An 18,577-nucleotide genomic window follows, 5' to 3' on the forward strand; every position below is an offset into this window, starting at 1 on the left:
GCTGTCCATGAGAGAAAGACAAAGCACCAGATTGGTGGTAATTGGACGGCATTCCTTCCATTGCACAACTAAGAAACATTCCTGTCCAGGTTTGAACTCCATACCATGAAGGTGTACACATCCATCGTCGCTTCAAGCATTCCTTTCAGCCTCCGCATGTGATCTCTCCCTGTGTCATTCGAAGGCAATCCCACACACTGGAGGAAGTGAGAGGTTGGATCTGGCACCTTGGAATGAAGGACAAAAAAGCTAAACTTGAGCAATGAGGAAACAATTTGATATAATATCAAATAGTGGAAAAAGTATTCACATCTTCTACTTACTGTAAGGTAATGTCACAATACCACAGTGTAGAAATACTCTGTTACAAGTACAAATCCTGCATTCGAAGTCTAACTACTGTTTAACATTCAGATTCACTGGCATGACTTAGACTTAAATGGAACAGAGCCGTCATTTGTGGTATTACTTACAAGCTTGCTCTGACAAGTAAAAGTATCTGCTGTGAAAATTACCTATATATAATTTCAGTGTCTAGCCTCTTTGTTCCTCTATACTGTAAGTCCACCCATAGTGTTCAGAATGTTGGCTTGAAGACATTTCTTTATAATAATAATAATAATAATACATTTTATATATATATATAGCGCTTTACATGGTATTCAAAGACACTTTACAGATAAGCAATAAAACCAACACATAAAACAAGCATATTATAAGCAATTGATAACAATAAAACCAGTAACTATCAGGTGAGAATTGTAAGACTATTGTATGTGGAAAGCTTACTCTCAAGAGGTGTGTTTTGATTAGTGTTTTGAATGTGTCCAAGTTAGTACAGTCACGGATGTGTATGGAGTTCCAGAGGGAGGGGGCTGTAATGGTGAAAGCTCTGTCACCCCAGGTATGGGGTGTGTATGCTAACACACCTCTAATTGCCTGATTGCATTGCATGATAATGGTATTTACTGCAGGCCAATCTATTGTTTGGTGTTTCTGTTATGCAGTCCATGACAAGATGTTCTGATAGACTTTGTTCAGAAGTACGTTTATCAAGCTCAGTCAGACAATTGTGGATGTTTTGATCCTGTTGGAATGTGATTTGGGTGGTTTTTCATGTCATTCCAAGAATCCTGTGACAGTAAAGTCACAAGCAAACCGTGAGTTTAAAGGTGTCATCGGAGCTTAGTAGTTATACAGCTGACTCACAGTGAGAAGGTCCTGTGGCCAAATATCCTTCCTAGTCCTCTCTGTCTTGATTTTGAAATTTTTCCTCACATGACTTGGTCTAATATTGCTAATCATTTCCCTCGACCACAGACTTTATAGTTGCTGCCTAATATTTTTGTGAATTTCCCCACGAGAACAATATATTATAACTTTAAATATTCTGCTGTGAAATAATAACACGTCCTGAAGCTGGTCTGCCGACACTGAAAGAGAACTTTAATAGCTCATACCATATCCACATTGAATCACCCCGCTACTTTTAACTTGTTCAGTTTTCTTATCATTTGTTGTTTAGAAAACAATCTGAGAAATAGATTTCAAAGAACATAAAAATCAAAACATAACGATTGTACCTGCAGCTTTGAGAGGGATTTGGTTATGATCATAATCCAAATGTATCAATATAATCAGAAAAAATAAATGCAGAACTTTTGATTTTGAGCAGTTTTTGGGTTGAATTTATATGTAGCCTTTAGGTTTTGTGTACAATTAGGTAAAAATGTTTTGTATAAGTACAGCATGAGACAGCTTCACTCACCTGGCCACACGTTTCGACAGTAGTGCAGGTTGCATTGCTGTAGATTTCCACGAGTGAAGAACACAATGCCAGAGTTTAGAGACAAGAGATGACATAGTTCATTACAACTAGAACAATGAGAACTCTTTACAAGTGAAAAAGAACATGTTATGCTCCACTGGCTTTGTAGTAAAAATGCTGTTTGTCTTTTTCTGATCTTACCTTTGTGCACTTGCTTGCCCCTGTTGGGAGAAGACAAAGTTCATTGTTAGAGCAGACACTAGAATTTAAAGGACTGAAGCTAGATTTGGACACATTTAGGACATTTTAATGTATAAATCTAAATATATACCGTAGTTTTACTTTAAAAAGAAATAATAATTTCACAGCTGGACACTGTAGTTTTTTAGCAAACTGGAAAAGTGCATTTGTTGGACTAATCTCAGACACAGATTAGTACACATTTGGTGCTTTAGTGAGTATTTATGGTAGAAGGATGCTGTATGTGAGATCATCAATTCATCTTGTTGTATAAACTCTTTCAAATGTAACTAAAGCATTTACAACTAAAATGCAGTTGCAGTTATTAAAAAGCTATAAAATATATGCTTTATTTGCCACATACGCCCAGGGTCAATCCTTGTGCCAAGGTAATTTAGTTTATGTCAGTTAATTCGAAAGTAAAGATTTCAGAGAAAGATGAGTTATGGGCCTTTTTTTTCATTCATTTTATCTGATAAATATTTTAATGTTTGTTTATTAACTGCCCCCCTGTTCTGTCATTTTGCAAAAGTGGCCACCGGGCAAAGCAAGTTAAGTTTCCCTGCATTAGTAGCATCAATGCATTGTTGGTGTATAATATCACCAGCTTTGTTGTTGATCTGTCCTTTGTTGGTAACCTGACACTTTCTTGATTAGAGAAAAGAGAAATCTCTTACCAAAGCAGCTCCCCAGTAGGTAAACCAGTAGGAATCGGCTGCATGATCTCATGATGTGACAAGTCTCATGGGATGAGACGGCTTTGTGGTGAAATTCCCTGGGGAGGGAATCAGACAAAGCAGGTAACATAGTGGGCCACTACACCAACAAGCAGAAAAAGACCAAACGCTGGATCTTCTGGAAGTCTGAATTATAAATGTTTATTGCAAATTAGAAATCACAGAGTTCTATTTCTTTTAAAGTAAACTCAAAGATATAGCAAAAACAAAAAACATATCATCTTAGTATGAGAACAGCATTCAAGCGTTAAATAATGTTATGTAATCAGTATCAAAGAGGCAGCCCACTTTTTGCTACTTTGAAATTGTCAAAGCTTAATATATCACATATAAATAGGCCTATATTTGACATATTTTTAGCCAGAACATTGTTGTCCAATTGCTGTCATCGCTTTATGTGTTTAACAGAAATGGAATTTGTGGAAATTCAGCTTGGTGGGTTTGGTTGCAGACAGGAATCAGGGAGTGGCTGTCAGATAGTTTGTGCTGAATAGCATAGTAATCTTTAACTTTGCAGTACAAAGTGGAAAGAATTCTGAAACTCTACACCATTCACACCCATCATTGAAAGTAAAAACAACAAGGGCATGATCCTTCTCTAAAAATATATTCTGTAAAATGTTACAAGAACAAACAATATACCTTGTTACAGTACTCATTGCCACACTATTACCCTTATGGTATTATAATATGGCGGATTTTCTATTGATCGGTCAATAGTATCTAAAAGCAGTGTGTGTTTTTTTGACAAATTATGTCAGACGAAAAAGTTTTTGGTTCAAAAGTAAGGAACATATTTCATGTAGGTAGACTGCACGGCAACGGACCGTAATGGAAGTAACACAGGTAAAGCCTGATACATTTTCCTACAATCCTGGTTAAAATAGCAGCAAGCCTAAATTGTGTTTTTTACACTGGCTGCAGAATGGGACAGCAACGTGACTTCTCTTTTCCCTTTTGCTGCATCTTTTCACTCCACAACCAGCTGGAAGGAAGCGGCCACAGAAGATCAGAGTGGGAGAGGCAACAGATCATTTTTGGTGAAATTTCACAAGATTTGTCCAGACAATATAATTAAATTTCAAATATTGTGTTCCACGCTGTATTTTTTTAAACTAATGGCTCATATGGAGACGTTTTTATTTGTTTGTCAGTCTTGCCACAGCCTTGAAGATCACCTCTTGACCACTGAAGGAAACCCCCAGCCATATCTGCTGGCCACAGGGACTTCACTTCGTTTTCAGTGTGAAATATGACCATGCTCTGTCCATCTTGTACACATTTTTAGCACACTACTCTGTACAATATTGATATAGGCACAGGTGTGATTTACATTTTTATGTTTGTTTACATGCGTCAGAGAGTTGTATTGTTTAATTTGTAACATTGTTGGCTTAATATAATCCATTTAAATTCATCGGTTATTTAGCTTCCCTTGCAGCAGTATGTTGATATTAGAGTAACAATGACATTTTTTGCAGAGGTTACCATGTTTAATATTTTCACACACACACACACACACACACAGTGCGTGGCACTATCTTTTTGGGGACCTGTCATTGACATAATGCATTCCCTAGCCCCTTACCCTAACCATCACAACTAAATGCCTAACCTTAACCCTTACTCTCACCCAAACCATAACCTAATTCTAATCCTAACCCTCAAACAGCCCTTTAAAGTTGTGGGGCCCAAAGCTGTCCGGACCCCACAAGTATACTGTATTCCCGTGACCCCACAAATATAGTTAAACAAGAACACACACACACACACACACACACACACAAATATAGCCTAATGTAAATAAATTAATGAAAAAAGTAATTCTGTTGAAAGACTTTTGAATATCAACCTTTTTCTTGTGTTAATAGTTAAGTACATTATAAAAGTCATCCTAGTGACCACAGTGATCAGTTGCCCAGAAATTTAGTTTTGAACAGTTACCTTAGAAATCTTTAGAGATTAGAGAAATCTCCATAAAGATTATGTCACAAGTTACAGGGAATGGAGGACCCAAATGCAGAGAGCAGGCGGAAGTTTGTTGCTTGAGGATTTATTTCACAAACAAAAATAAAGTGCGTACCAAAAGAGTCGAGAATGCAACAGGCAAAAACTAATTCCAGAACAACAGAACAGGATCTCAAAAACTGGAACTCAGAGACAAAAGGTAGACTCCATGCATGAACACACAAACAGAAATGCAACGATCTGACAAAAGACAAGGGGAACACAGAGACTAAATACACAGGGTAAATGAGAAAACAAGGAACAGGTACCAACAGGCTGGGGAACAGGTGAAACACATTAGGGCTGGGCTGGCAGAATGATCAAAAAAGGAGGGAAAACACAAGGCAGGAAGTAAAACAAAACCAGACAAGAAAAACCAGACTACCAAAACAAAACAGGAAACAAACATACAACAGAAACATACAACCATGACAGATTAAGGTTATCTAGAGGTAAAGGACTATGTTGACATTATGATGTTGCTACTTTTACTTTGTAAAAAGGTCTGAATGTTACTCCACTTTTTTTTCCTCACTGAGAACTTCATTTATTTCATCAATTGCAGTTACAAGCCAAGTCATCAGAATTGATTATTCTTAGGTTATTAAGAAAGTCACATTTTTATGAGACGCATGTGAGAAATAAATATTTTAGATTATAGATTGTAGTTTATGACATTAGTCTGAGGGATTTCAGCTGAGACAGAAGATCAAACTGCCCTATCTTGAGTCACTCATCAGAGTCATGCTTTCCATACAAATGGACAGGAGACAGCGTCAGGGGGGGCAGTTTCAGTTGGCTCAAAGGTTTCAAGACTGTATATGAGACAGATACTCCAGAGGGACGGGAGAGAAACTGGCGTTCCTCCCATGCGCACATAATAAAGTACACTACACTTTTTAAGAGACCAAGAAGGAGAATTACTACTACACGCATACAGGTTTTAGCACACCCTAACCCAGTTTAATGAGGCAGAACTTATTATTCCCTCTGCTCAAATCCCCAAACGGTATGTTATTGTTGCCAGCACACACGTACACAACAAAAAGGACCAGATTCTGGTACTTTAAGTGATTAGGTCACTGATTTTAAACCCTGTCTGCATTTTTCTATCATTGTATGACATGCTAGTATACACAATGACTATAGCAAGGACCTATGGATCTCTAGTTTCTCTTAGAAAACAAATTAGTCAATAGGAACAGATCCATTTACACTGTAAAAAGGAAAACATGGCTATTGTTCATTTGATTTTGATTTTCTCATTACAGTAGCCTGAAAATATTAGATTGTTTACTTGAATTAAACTTTCTAATTTATGTGTATAATGAACCTATTTAGGCTAAACAGCACCATATGTACACACTCAAGGTGTTTTATTGCCCTTCCCACTTGTATAATAAAATCACATTCGCAGCATTTAGAGGCATGACCAATGCAGTGATTTTTTTGGGTCAGACCTAATTTGACTGAGTCGGTCAGGTTATGTTTACGGTAAACAAAAATATGGCCTAATGTTTCAATTTGTGAATGAGGAAATTGGTTTGTGTTGTGATGACAATTTCATATTGGACTGGGAAGAACTAGGCCTAATTGATTATGTGCTGGTGAATTGGGCCATTTACTACCACATCCTAACAGATTTGAAATTTGAGTTGTGCTCTAATCCGCAAACTAAAGATACCTCTCATTTCTGTATCATGTTTCCTCATTTATCCATTTATGTGGAAATGCAAAGACTGTGCGGACTGTTTTTAAGAGAGAAATGAAGTACTGAAGCACATCAGCACATGGTACATCAGCTGAGCTCTCCCTGAATTCTATTTTCCACTCTTACCAAGTGATGAGACTCCACTGCCACTGCTGAAGTGTTATGGATGCCCAGGTTGCTTTAATAGCAGTTTTTAGCTCATCTGCATTGTTGTATCTCATGCCTCTCATCTTCCTCTTGACAATACCACATAGATTCCCTCTGGGTTTCAGTTCAGGCAAGTCTGCTAGCCAGTCAAGCACAGTAATTCCATGGTCATGAAACCAGCTATTGGTACTTTTGGGAGTATGGGCAGGTGCCAAGCCCTGCTGGATGAATGATGTCAGTATCGCCATAAAGTTTGTTATTAGAGGGAAGCATGCAGATTGCCTTCATGCCACGCCACACTGATGCAGCAATTCATGCAAAAGGAAGCCCAACCATGTAGTTAGTGTATATACCTTTTCTTAAGGCATACATTTCTGTATTACAAATCCTTGTTTTTTATTGGTTCTATGTGATATTCTAATTTTCTGAGATACTGAATTTTTTACACTTTACGTGTAATGAATCTATGTAATATACAAGTTTTCACTTTTTACCTTGAATTATTGAAATTAACTTTTTGACGATATTCAAATTTTTTAGCCCATACACACACACAAACACACACACACACACACACACACACACACGCATCAGCATGTCAAAGTTGATTCATGACAATTAAGTCTGAGGTTTTAGGGAGGACATTGGTATTCGGTTACATGCTTGGTTCAGGACAAGTTTCTCACACACAAGCAGGCACGCACACAGCTGGGGTCTCACACATACACATGCAATGAGCAGGGGTGTCATATACAGTTGAAACCAGATATTTACATACACTTCAGAAAAAGACAAAAACTTATTTTCTTTACTGCTTTGACTAACTCTTCTTCGTCTAGTCTGAAATTATAGCTGGCTAGCATCAGAACTTGTTGAAGCTCAATCCTGCTTTTCAATTACGTATACATACCCCCCTCCCCCCTCCTCTCTCTCTCTCTCGCTCTCTCTCAAGCAGGGAGGTTATAAACACCCAAACACACACATAACAGGGTCTCTCTCATACACATGCAGCTTACAAAATGCAAAACAAGCAGTGGTGTACTCATGTATGCTCACACAACAGGGGTTACACACTCACTCAGTTCAGGAAATGCAGAATAAGCAGGGGTGTCTCTCACACACTCAACTGAGTCTGGTCAGCACTCGTATTCATTACTATGTATTGTCTCACCAGGATATGCCAGGTGATGGACTGGAGCAGCCAATGGCTATCTTAATCAGTGAGACAGACACCAGGGCTCTCAATGAGGGCACAGAGGTCCTCAATAACATGCCTTAAACTGCAGCTACTGTAGTGATGCTATTTGGACTGACATATGTGCTGATCCTCAAATATCCTAAAGAACTGAAATTCACCTTTGAGTTTTTTCAGAAAGTCTTAATGGAACTTCATACAAGAACGATGACCCCCAAAGTAAGTCGCCTCTGCACTCTGCTGCACAGTCAATGACTGACTGACAGAGCCTCCATTAATTGTTTCAGTGCTTTGCAGAACACACACACTCAGGATGGCAGAAAGAGGGCCCAGCACTCCCATTTCATCTCACATGAGAAATTCCTTCACCCCAGTCTCCACTACATCTTATTATGTAATAGTTCAGTAGTTGTTTGTTGTTCACTGGATGTGGCGATGTTGCAACGGATGTTTCAGTCAGCCTATTGGTTTTAATTGTCATTGCAAACAATATATGTACTTAAACTGTCTGAACAGATTTTACTCGAGACCTATTTAAATACTTGTTGGTAGGTCCTTTTTGAAGAGGACTGAACATGTTTTAAATTTCATGTTGAACTCATGTTTCAATGAGCTTATCGGTTTTTATGGTCATTGTGCAAACAATACATGTACTTGAACTGTCTTAACAGAATTTACAGTGTCTTATTTTACACTAAAATGTATTTGTCTTGCCAAAAAAAAGTTAATGTCTGTAATCTTTAAAACAGTGCTTTTCATACAGCTTTAAAAAAAATTTAAAAAACATTTGGTCTGACTCATTAAAAAAAACATTATATATATATATATATATATATATATATGTATTGAGAGAATTTAAAATTGTTAGATTATGCCAATTGTGAAGCCTTTAATATTACTTGCAAAGAATACATTGATTACAGATTGAAGAAAACTGTTAATTTAGATAAAGTCAGTTAAAAAGCATTTTTTTTATTTTAGCCAGTTTAAAATATTGATTTACACCAAATTAAGAAAAGATTTTGCATGAAATAGAGAAAATTCATTTGAACTGAATGGTTTCTGAACAATAGCTGGTCAATGTAAAATTGTGAATGATTACTTCAATTTTGATTAATCCAATGTTTCACTTATTACAGTGTTAAGTACACATAGAGATAAGATTGATAATGGGATCCTTTAGGTTGCAGCGACAGACTTGGCAAGGGAAAAAAATAACATAATGACATGAAATCAAAGCCAAAGCTCTTACCAAATCTTTTCTGTAGCTGGAGTCCTTCAGGTGCTGTAAAGTGCCTGTGTTTAACTCTCAGGTGCACCGGTAAACTGTGTGGTAAAATGTGGACTGTAAACATCAGATTCTAGACACAAGCTACTCTGAGAACTGTTTTGTATATACAGTACACACACACACACACACACACACACACGTCAAAGTTAATTCATGACAATTAACACGCAATATCATGCACACACAAAAAGATCAAGTGGTGCACTTAAGTGTCAAATGGTGTGTTTACAGATTGAAGCTAGAAAAAAAATTAACAGCAGTATCTAGTTGTATACCAAAAATCTTTGTTTTTTGTGTCGAAAGAGCAGTGATGATACTACCATTTGACAGTAAATCGACCATTTCAATAAATGAAGCCTAAAAATAAAATCTCACTAGAATGGTAATGTTTAGGCTATAGAATAATAACTATTTAGGTTGAACATGACTTGGTTAAGCATGTTCATGCATAAGCATGTTTTTTGCAGTTGCAGTGTTTTCCTCAGTGGCTCCTCAGGTCTCTGCATCATATGACAGTTCCCTCTGCCTCCACTCTGTATCCCCATGATTATTCCCTGGCTGCTTGTCATTGCTCCAGAGTCAAAAAACTAACTGTAAGTATTAAACTACTTAAAGTGGTGTCTCCTACCACCTATTGTCAGATTATGTTTTACTTACCCTGTGGTCAGCCAGTTTTGCTCTTTAATTGCCAGTCCTTTCAGCATGTATATATGCTCCTTTAGGTTTCCTCTTCATCCTTTACTCACTGCCAAACGTGACCTGCTTCACTTCTTCAATTAAATCTCCAAAAAAACATAACCATTCGTCCCCTTGATTTGTTGTACTACTACTACTCTGGTTGCTCGTTTCATTTCGTCATCGGCTAACACTCTGCAGGATCGGTCATTATTGATTCTCCTTTTTCCAAAGACATACCCTAATGGTTGCAGAATGAGTATTTGTTATTGTACCCTGAGATGTAGTGGAGTAGAAGTATAAAGTAGCATTCAATGGGAATACTAAAGTAAAGTACAAGTAGCCTACCTAAATTGTACCAAGTAGTGGAACAAAACCTCGCCTCCGCTGGGTGGCAGTATGCGCTTTGAAGATGCCCAAGTCGTCTTCCGGTACTGTTTCGAGGAAGAACAAAATTGACTATAGTATGAATTGACCCAAATAAACGCTTTCTAACCATAGACTGTAAAGTAATGTGAGGGACACCTTTTAACGTTTTTTGTAATTGTCTTACTTGTCTGTTTTTCGAAAATGGACTTTCAGTAACTGTCGTAGACATTTATGAAGCTAGACTGCTAACGTTAAGTTACCCAGCTAACTAACGTTAGCTAAGCGAATGTAAAACTTAATATGATGCCGTTGACTCAGAGATGTTTTCAGTGTCTGACAGCGGTCAGAAACAGACGGGTTAAACTCCTGCTGAACCCCGCCGTTACAAGATGCTGCTCCACAGTTCAGGGTGACGTGAGGGTCAGGTTTGCACCCAGTCCGACAGGTAAGGTCCTCAACCTAAATGCCTATAGTGTTAAAATGTCCTGTAAGGTTATCTAGAGGTAAAGCTAGCAACTGTGGACTCTAACGTTCTATATCCCCCTTGCAGTGTCCTCTGTTTACACTGCAACAGCACCATTTTCCATCAGACATCAATAAAACACACACACACACACACACACACACACACACACACACACACACACACGATGATTAGATAGATAGATAGATAGATAGATAGATAGATACTTACTTACTTACTTCTTTCTTTCTTTCTTTCTTTCTTTCTTTCTTTCTTTCTTTATCCATCCATCCATCCATCCCGAAGGAAATTTTAGATTATGTCTAAGTCTAGCCACTGTAACGTTACACAGGATTTAGGAACAGTCTATTTCAGCATTCAGACGAAAATCTATGTACAATAACTGTAACTGCATTTACTATGTTTATTATCAACGTAACGTTAGATGTAATAAACGTCTGTGTTTGTCCACTTGGTGGCGCTGTGTGTTTATTTTCAGTTCAGAGCTAAAAGGAAACATGGGAGGATTTTTAGGCTGATATATTACTTCTGTTATATATCCCCTGCAGTGTCCTTTATTAACACGGCACCATTTTTCCATCCGAGATCAACAAATCAAACACACTTTATTTTAATTTTTTTGTTATTTTCTGACGAATAATTATAGGTTTATGTTTGAAAATATAGGTTTGGGAGCTTCTCTGATACAGTGCAGCATACAGTGATCCAGTTTATATTTTACTAAGTCATATTTCAAGCAAGATTAGACCAATTGACCATTACCTACATGCTGAATTTATTTGTTGCCAACTTTCTTTTGAAGCGCAGTCCGCTGTCTAAAGTCTGTCTTTGGTTATAAAGCTTGAGTTTGCTCAGCCAACTTCCAGTCAAATTGCTGTGTCCCTCCCTGATTGCTCAAGTTTGTCCTCAATAGCACACACCAGTCCATGTCCATTTAAAAAAAAAAAAAAACTTTTATTGCAGCAGTTTTCTTCAGATTTAATTTAATTTCACACCTTTGTTTCAAACGCCTTGTGTACAACATGGACTTTATATATTGCCACTATGAATGTACAGGAGGATTAAAAAAAGTTTAGTCCACACAATTCAGAGACCCTCCTTCAACATGCAGCCTTAAAGTCAGTGCCTGGATTGTAAAGCACATTGAGTGGATGTGGCTGCAGGATTTATAAAACATAGCTTTTTCATGAAAGGCATTTTGACTCGTCACAGGAGGAAAAGCACAGGTATAAACAATTAAGTACAGGATGGCTGAATTCCATTTAGCTGCTTCAGTTTCAGAGTCCTGGTATTGTTCATGCTGGCTCACTGTCACACAGTCATGAATTACTGTGGTACTTAAATACTACAGAGCCATCATTAATGATATTAGTAACACCTGTTGCTTTTCCTAAGGTGACAAGTCAATATGTCTGTTGTGAAAAGGGGCCTTTTCAGTTCATGTTAAAGTGTTTTTCTATATTGATATGCTCTGTCCTGCATCTCAACTGTCTTTAGATTTTTTCGTCAGTCTGATGTTCAAACGATATATTATTCTGTGCTGCAGGATTCTTACACCTCGGAGGCCTCCGAACCGCTCTCTACAATTACATCTTTGCCAAGAAGTATGGAGGCTCGTTCGTCCTGCGACTGGAGGACACTGATCAGAGCAGGCTGGTACCAGGAGCTGCAGAGTCCATAGAAGACATGCTGGAGTGGGCCGGTAGGATACACTGTTAATGTTAAACTCATGTCATCCATCACGGTTATTTGGTTCATGGATCAATCTTGTCAGCACAAAGTTGCTGAATAAAATCTTATGTCACCATTTACATACATTATTGGCATTGTACCTGTGCGCACTTTCACCCCCAGGTGTACCCCCAGATGAGAGTCCTCGTCGAGGGGGCTTGATGGGTCCATACTTGCAGTCTCAGAGACTGGACCTCTACAATCAGACAGCCCAGCAGCTTCTCGAAAGTAATCATGCCTACTACTGTTTCTGCAGCTCTCAGAGACTCGGCCTGCTCAAAAAAGAGGCCTTAAGGACCGGACAGACACCAAGGTGACAAGATAACATGAATGCACACACAATTTACGGTTTCCCCTAATCACGTTCTCGCAGACTTAGCTGGCATACAACCAGACTTCAGGATGTTTTTGGTGGATTCAAGACATAGGCTGTCCTTCTCTCTCTTCGCCCAGGTATGATAACAGGTGTCGTCACCTTCGGGCTGAGCAGGTCCAGGAGAAACTGGCTCAGGGAGTGCCACATGTGATCAGGTTTCGTCTGGAAGCAGGTGTCGAGCCTTTTCAGGATCTGATCTTTGGACGGAATTATCACGAGGTGGCCCAGGTCAGATTTGTGGCGCTTCAGTGGGGTTTACACTAAGTGATGTAGATGATGATGATGATGATAGAGTCACACATAGTTTTAGTTGTGAGGACCATCAATTCTCCCGTTTCTCAGCGAGCCAAAGGTTGTTCTTATGCATTTCTGCTTTAAATGTACTCATTTGATTTGAATTTGATTCAGTCAGATATCTGTGGGAATTGACAGAGTAACTTTTGCATTTTAATTTCATACCCTCTGTCCTCCTTTTTTTTTTTTTTTTTTTAGGTGGAGGGGGACCCTGTAGTGATAAAAGCGGATGGTTTTCCCACCTATCACCTTGCTAACATAGTAGATGATCATTACATGAGGATCAGCCATGTGCTGCGCGGGTCTGAGTGGCTCATCTCCACCTCCAAACATCTCCTCATGTACCGTGCTCTCGGATGGCAGCCGCCCACCTTCGGACATCTGCCGCTCCTGATGAACAAAGATGGCAGTAAACTGTCCAAGAGGCAGGGGGATATATTCATTCAGAGCTACAAGAGAGACGGAGTTCTACCGGAGGCTCTGCTGGATATCACAACCCACTGTGGGTCTGGATTCAACAGTAAGTAATGGAGGCGTTATGAGAGAGGGAAGAAAGGGGGGAAAAAATGAGGAACTGCATTTAATTGCACGCATTAGTTAGGAAACTTTTTTTTTTAAAACATTAAAATCATGTGCTGCTGTTCAGAAAGGATTCATGTAATGATTACCTGCTTCTAGTTTACTTGTGTTGCTTTACAGCCAATCGAATTGGGCGGAGGATAGATGAACTGATCTCTGAGTTTAATCCCTCAAAGATCACAACACATTCTGCTCTGTTAGACCTGGACAAACTACCAGAGTTCAACAGGTAAGTCAGAGCTGTCCGTGTCTTTGTCTATCTTGTTCTATATTGCCATGCTTCTCATAATAACAGGACACACTGCTCCCCTATTTCTGAGCATTTCAGTGGCTTTGAAAGGATAAATTGGACTTTTTCGGCCACCCTAGCTGTGTTGCTCTGGGGGTATGGTGGTGTCTGTCAGTCTGTTGGGCCAGCAGTGAAATATCCTGACAGTTATGTTCAATGAATCCCCATTAAATATAGACATTCTTCTCATAGGATGAGTTGTAATGATTATTGATCCCCCCCCCCCCCGGACGTTTCCCATAAATCTCAGCTCTACATTGAACTCAAAGGAGCAGTTTGACATTGTGGGAAATAGGCTTATTCACTTTCTTGCTGAAAGTTAGATATAAGGTAAATATGATGCTACAGTCTAGCTTGGCTCTGTCCAAAAGGGACAACATCTGCCTACCAGCAGCTTTTAGAGCTCTCTAACTAACATTTTACGTGTTGTTTGTTTAATCAGTAAAACTTGTAAAAACAACACATTTTGGATGTACAGGGTGAACCTTTTTGGCCAGCAGAGAGACTTCCTGGAGTCTTGTAATCCTCTTGAGGTTGTCTCCAACAGACTTCAGGAAGTTATTGCGCCAGCCAAGAAATACTCCAGACCAGCACAAAACCCCCCAAAACCACAAATTGTATTTCTTCTCCTTTTTGCTATGGACCCTTTTGTGAATCTGAAATAAAGTTGAATTAATTGGCTGCTGGCTGTAGCTTTATATTTGCCAAACAAATAGAAGAGTGGTATCAATTTTCTTATCTAACTCTGCAAAAAAGCAAATAAGTGAATTTCCCAAGATGTTTCCTTTTAAATAATATATCCTTAAATTATCCTTTTGTACAGACGATAAACCCTTCAGTATCATTATGGCCTTCCTCTGCTTCCACTCTTGGGCCAAACTTTACATTTCTTACTTGATTGTGGCAACAAACTAAAACAGCAATGTTGTCTCTTCTTTTTTTCATCCTTCTTACAGTGGTTTATTCTGGTATGGAATGTACAGCCTTCATAGGGCTGCTACCATGGCTATTATTTTTTGACTTTTCTTCATAGTTGATATATCAGTAATCTCTCTGGTTGTGGCAGAATTCACCTGCAACACCGTATTGAAGATGAGGAGCAGTGTCATTTGCTTATAAAAGATCTTCAGGCCCAGATCCAGCAGGCCTGTACAGCAGAGATCCAGGAAGAAGTACTACATGAGGATTATATCAGGCGGGTGCTACATCTTCGTAAGGTAACCATACCAGCATACTTACGAACGTGTATTATGTTACCCATGTTACCATGCGTTTGTTCATATTTTCAACATGCTAAATGTTTAGATGCTTAAAGTTTGTTGGCATGCATTATCTGTGTTTATATACTGTCTGTTTATGTAAGGGTGTTTATTGTGTAAATATTTGTATTATTATTATTATTTTAACTAATTCTATTTTTTCTATTTCTTATACTTTATGTATATTTTTTCTGCTATGTCTACTTAATGTGTATTTGTGTTATTCTGATGTGTGTACCTTTTTTTCTTTTGAACTGCTGTAGCACAGGAATTTCCCCAGTGTGGGATTAATAAAGTCTATCTTATCTTATTTGGTAACTGTAAGCATTGTGAGCCTAAACTGAAAAGTTGAGCAAAGTCTGTTGCAGAGCCTGTGGCTTCTAGTCTTTATTTGTCAATACTGCTCCTGTGTCTCTCCAGCAATACTGACACTATTCTCTTCCCCTCTCTACAGGGTCACATATCCTCCCTTACGGAGCTTGTGAGTCCTGCTTACTCCTATCTGTGGGTTCGTCCTTCCGTCTCCAGCCAGCAGGTGGCAGCACTCACTGCAGAGGCCCAGCACATTGCTTCATTGATGCTCAAGTATGTCGTTTTGATGACTCCCCAACTGCATGTTTCACTATTCCTTACAATACAGGAATATGAACATTTTTATCTGTGCATTGCAGATTAATAGCTGAGCGAGGTGAGGAGCTGGCTGTGGATCGACTCAGTAAAGATCTGAAGACTCTTGCTAAGCAAACTAAAGCCACCAAACACAGAGAAGTGATGAAGCTGCTACGTCTGGCTCTCAGTGGTCTGCAGGTACCTGAAGACATACTGGTTCATTGTATTTACTGATAGTAATACATATCATTTAGCGTGTTCTGTCTGTAATTGGTTTAGCAGAGGTAGTAACTGTTGAACTTAACTTCAAACTAACTTTAACCCAGTGCACATCACCAGCTATGTGCGACCGACTGAGCCATTTGCCTTCAACATTTCCTGGTAAAAACACTCCAAAGGCTTTTTTCTACATGCTTCGATAACTTTCAAAATAAACAAATGTATGATGTGTAAACCTGCTAAGCTACGTCTGACAAATGTTGTTGGCATCTGAGCTTTTGTGAATATTTTAGATGGTCCTAGCAATGGCCTCACTCAAACATAAAATAGCACTTTTGCCTTTTTTCTTTTCCAGGTTTTTATTTTAAGGGGAACTCCAGCATATGTGGAGAAAACAAAAGTTGTGCAGAACTTTTTGTGGCTTCAGAGGGAGCTGCACCAAATCTAATAATTGACCAAGTGATGTCACTTGAGTCATGTCTGTTGCTGAAGACTACAAGCAAGCTTGAGTGCGGATTCTGTGCCGGAATAGGGAATTATGCCTAAAAAATGTGTTTGGTACAGACATTTCATATAAAAAGTCATGTAATCGGCTCTGCAATGAAAAGCTGCAAGAAACTCTACCTCAACTGTATTTCTATAAAATGCATCCAGTCCCATTAATCACAAGAGCTGAAAGTTATGTCCGCATTATCTTCATATGAATGTCAGGATTAAAGAACGCATATGAAATAAGTCACTCATACTTTTCCAGCATCAGATAGATGGACACTTCAATCCAGAACTACTGTAAGGACCCAAATCAAATCACACTATAAAAAAATCCAAGACATGTTTGTTTTTCTGAGCCTTATGTTTGCATATACACTAACCTGCCACTTTATTAGGTACACATCTACAGGTGATGCAATCCAGTACAACAGCTCTGCCATGAATTCTACTTTTACAAAGCTTATCATTTTTCAGTTTTTGTCGACTGTCAGAAAGGTAATTCTACTTTATTTGTATTATTGAGGTCGTAGTGGGCGGTGGTGTTGAACTGGAGTGTCTAGTGTAATATTCTGCCCCTCTCATGTATGTAAATGGAGTCGCCAAAACATAAGAACCACCTCTCAATGTAGGGCAGCCTAGCTCAACACTGTTGCAAACTACAACCTCAATAACAAACGTTTAGTTTGATTAATACCTCTCTGACAGCCTCAATCAAAACTGAACTTTATAAAGGCAGAATTTATAGCAGAGCTGTTGTTTTGGATCCCAATAGATTGTACAAGTGTACTTAATGAATTGGCCAGTGAGTGTATATTGTTTTGTCTACCATCAAGAACACCACCTGCATTGTAATATTTTAAGATCATTTTAAATCTCAGAGGAACTGATAACACCCTTAAATCATTTTTTATAGCTTATTTACCATTTTCATTTCTGCAATTGTTTTTTCAAACTCAACCTCAGCAAATCCAATCATTTTGGCTGTAATAATAATAAGACTCAGTAATCATTTGCTGGACTGTAACAGTTGCATGAGTCCCTTTTTTCTGTCCATGGCATGACTAAGCAAAGCTTTAAAATGGCACATTTAAGATGATCGTAATGACTTAAGCTTCAGCTATCCTACAGTGACTCACTGACCACAGTAGCCCTGCAGATATTTAGAGGGAATATGGAAAGAGGAAGTAGATTCTGATTGCGTTCCCCAGAGGTTACAGTCTGTCTTCATACTGTGTGATGTGATTGCATTACTTCACTGACCCCTGATCTGTTGTTCTGCAGCAAGGGCCCAGTGTAGCTGAGATGATGGTGTCTTTGGGGCCCGCAGAGATCAGCCATCGATTCCAGAAACTTCTGCTGCTTTCAGAGACTAGTTAAAGACTGGACAGCCTGTAACCTCACAGACACCTGATGATGTGCTGCTGTTAAAGACATGGCCTGTATGTTAAGAGTTACGTGCAACCACCCAGTGATTCTGCCAAAGCTAACTGGGACACATTTAAAATGAACTGCAACTCACTGATATAAGTTATCTTGAATACTACTTGAATTATTATAAATATTTTATAAAATAATGAAAACTGAATTTTCTCATGTGGTCTGTTTTATTTAGTTTTGTTAGACTTTCATAACCAGGTGATGCACTCAGCCAAGGATGGGAAGTACCGTGGTATTTTTTTATGCAAATGTTGTGCTTTCTCCTGAAAATCGTTTTTATAATGAACTACAACAGACAGATGTGTTGCACATTCAGAAGAAGTAGTTATTACTGGTTGAGAGAAGAAATTCACTGTAGTTAGATTTGTATCTTTTAAGATTGTTTCTTGTCAAAGACAGCATGTAAACAAATTACCAAAATGTATTATTATTTATATATGTCTGCTATTTTTTACTTTGTTTGATTTCTTACCCATTCCACAAAATCACCCCACAAATTGATTATAAATTAATCTCGTTTTTTTTGTAAAATCTTAATCTGTAAACTATATCCAGCTGTCAGATAAATGTAGTAGAGTAAAAGTAGAAAGTAGCATAAAATTGAAATACTTAAGGAAAGTAAAAGTACCTACAACATTGCACATACATTACTTGAGTAAATGCACTTA

General features: G+C 38.4%; 2 protein-coding genes across 6 annotated transcripts in view; one reads left to right on the plus strand and one right to left on the minus strand.

The window, feature by feature from the left end:
• The window catches only part of LOC144534036 (uncharacterized), a 39,112-nt gene extending 29,981 nt beyond the window's left edge, over positions 1 to 9,131 (minus strand). The window contains exons 1-5 of one of the 4 annotated variants that reach the window (XM_078275666.1): positions 9,058 to 9,131; positions 2,686 to 2,783; positions 1,970 to 1,982; positions 1,769 to 1,805; positions 105 to 227 (exon numbers count right to left, since the gene is read on the minus strand). In XM_078275666.1, the coding sequence (XP_078131792.1) occupies positions 105 to 227; positions 1,769 to 1,805; positions 1,970 to 1,982; positions 2,686 to 2,737 (225 nt within the window). In that variant the 5' untranslated portion in view covers positions 2,738 to 2,783; positions 9,058 to 9,131. Of the gene's footprint in view, positions 1 to 104; positions 228 to 1,768; positions 1,806 to 1,969; positions 1,983 to 2,685; positions 2,784 to 4,828; positions 4,964 to 9,057 lie in introns of those variants that run through there. The other 3 variants (XM_078275675.1, XM_078275686.1, XM_078275696.1) reach the window with 3 other exon arrangements.
• Positions 9,132 to 10,186: 1,055 nt separating this feature from the next.
• On the plus strand, positions 10,187 to 18,057 carry ears2 (glutamyl-tRNA synthetase 2, mitochondrial). Of its 2 annotated transcripts, none has more exons than XM_078275708.1 (10): positions 10,187 to 10,585; positions 12,171 to 12,326; positions 12,479 to 12,668; positions 12,809 to 12,959; positions 13,224 to 13,545; positions 13,725 to 13,833; positions 14,939 to 15,110; positions 15,607 to 15,737; positions 15,824 to 15,959; positions 17,754 to 18,057. In XM_078275708.1, exons 1-10 carry the CDS (start codon positions 10,441 to 10,443, stop codon positions 17,847 to 17,849), a joined length of 1,608 nt encoding a protein of 535 aa, XP_078131834.1. In that variant the 5' UTR covers positions 10,187 to 10,440; the 3' UTR covers positions 17,850 to 18,057. The 2 variants fall into 2 exon arrangements, with proteins under 2 accessions (XP_078131834.1, XP_078131843.1); XM_078275717.1 differs by having other exon boundaries at positions 10,188 to 10,585; positions 14,960 to 15,110.
• Positions 18,058 to 18,577: the final 520 nt, after the last annotated feature.

This window comes from Sander vitreus, chromosome 2 (genome assembly GCF_031162955.1).
Source record: "Sander vitreus isolate 19-12246 chromosome 2, sanVit1, whole genome shotgun sequence".
Taxonomy (NCBI): domain Eukaryota; kingdom Metazoa; phylum Chordata; class Actinopteri; order Perciformes; family Percidae; genus Sander; species Sander vitreus.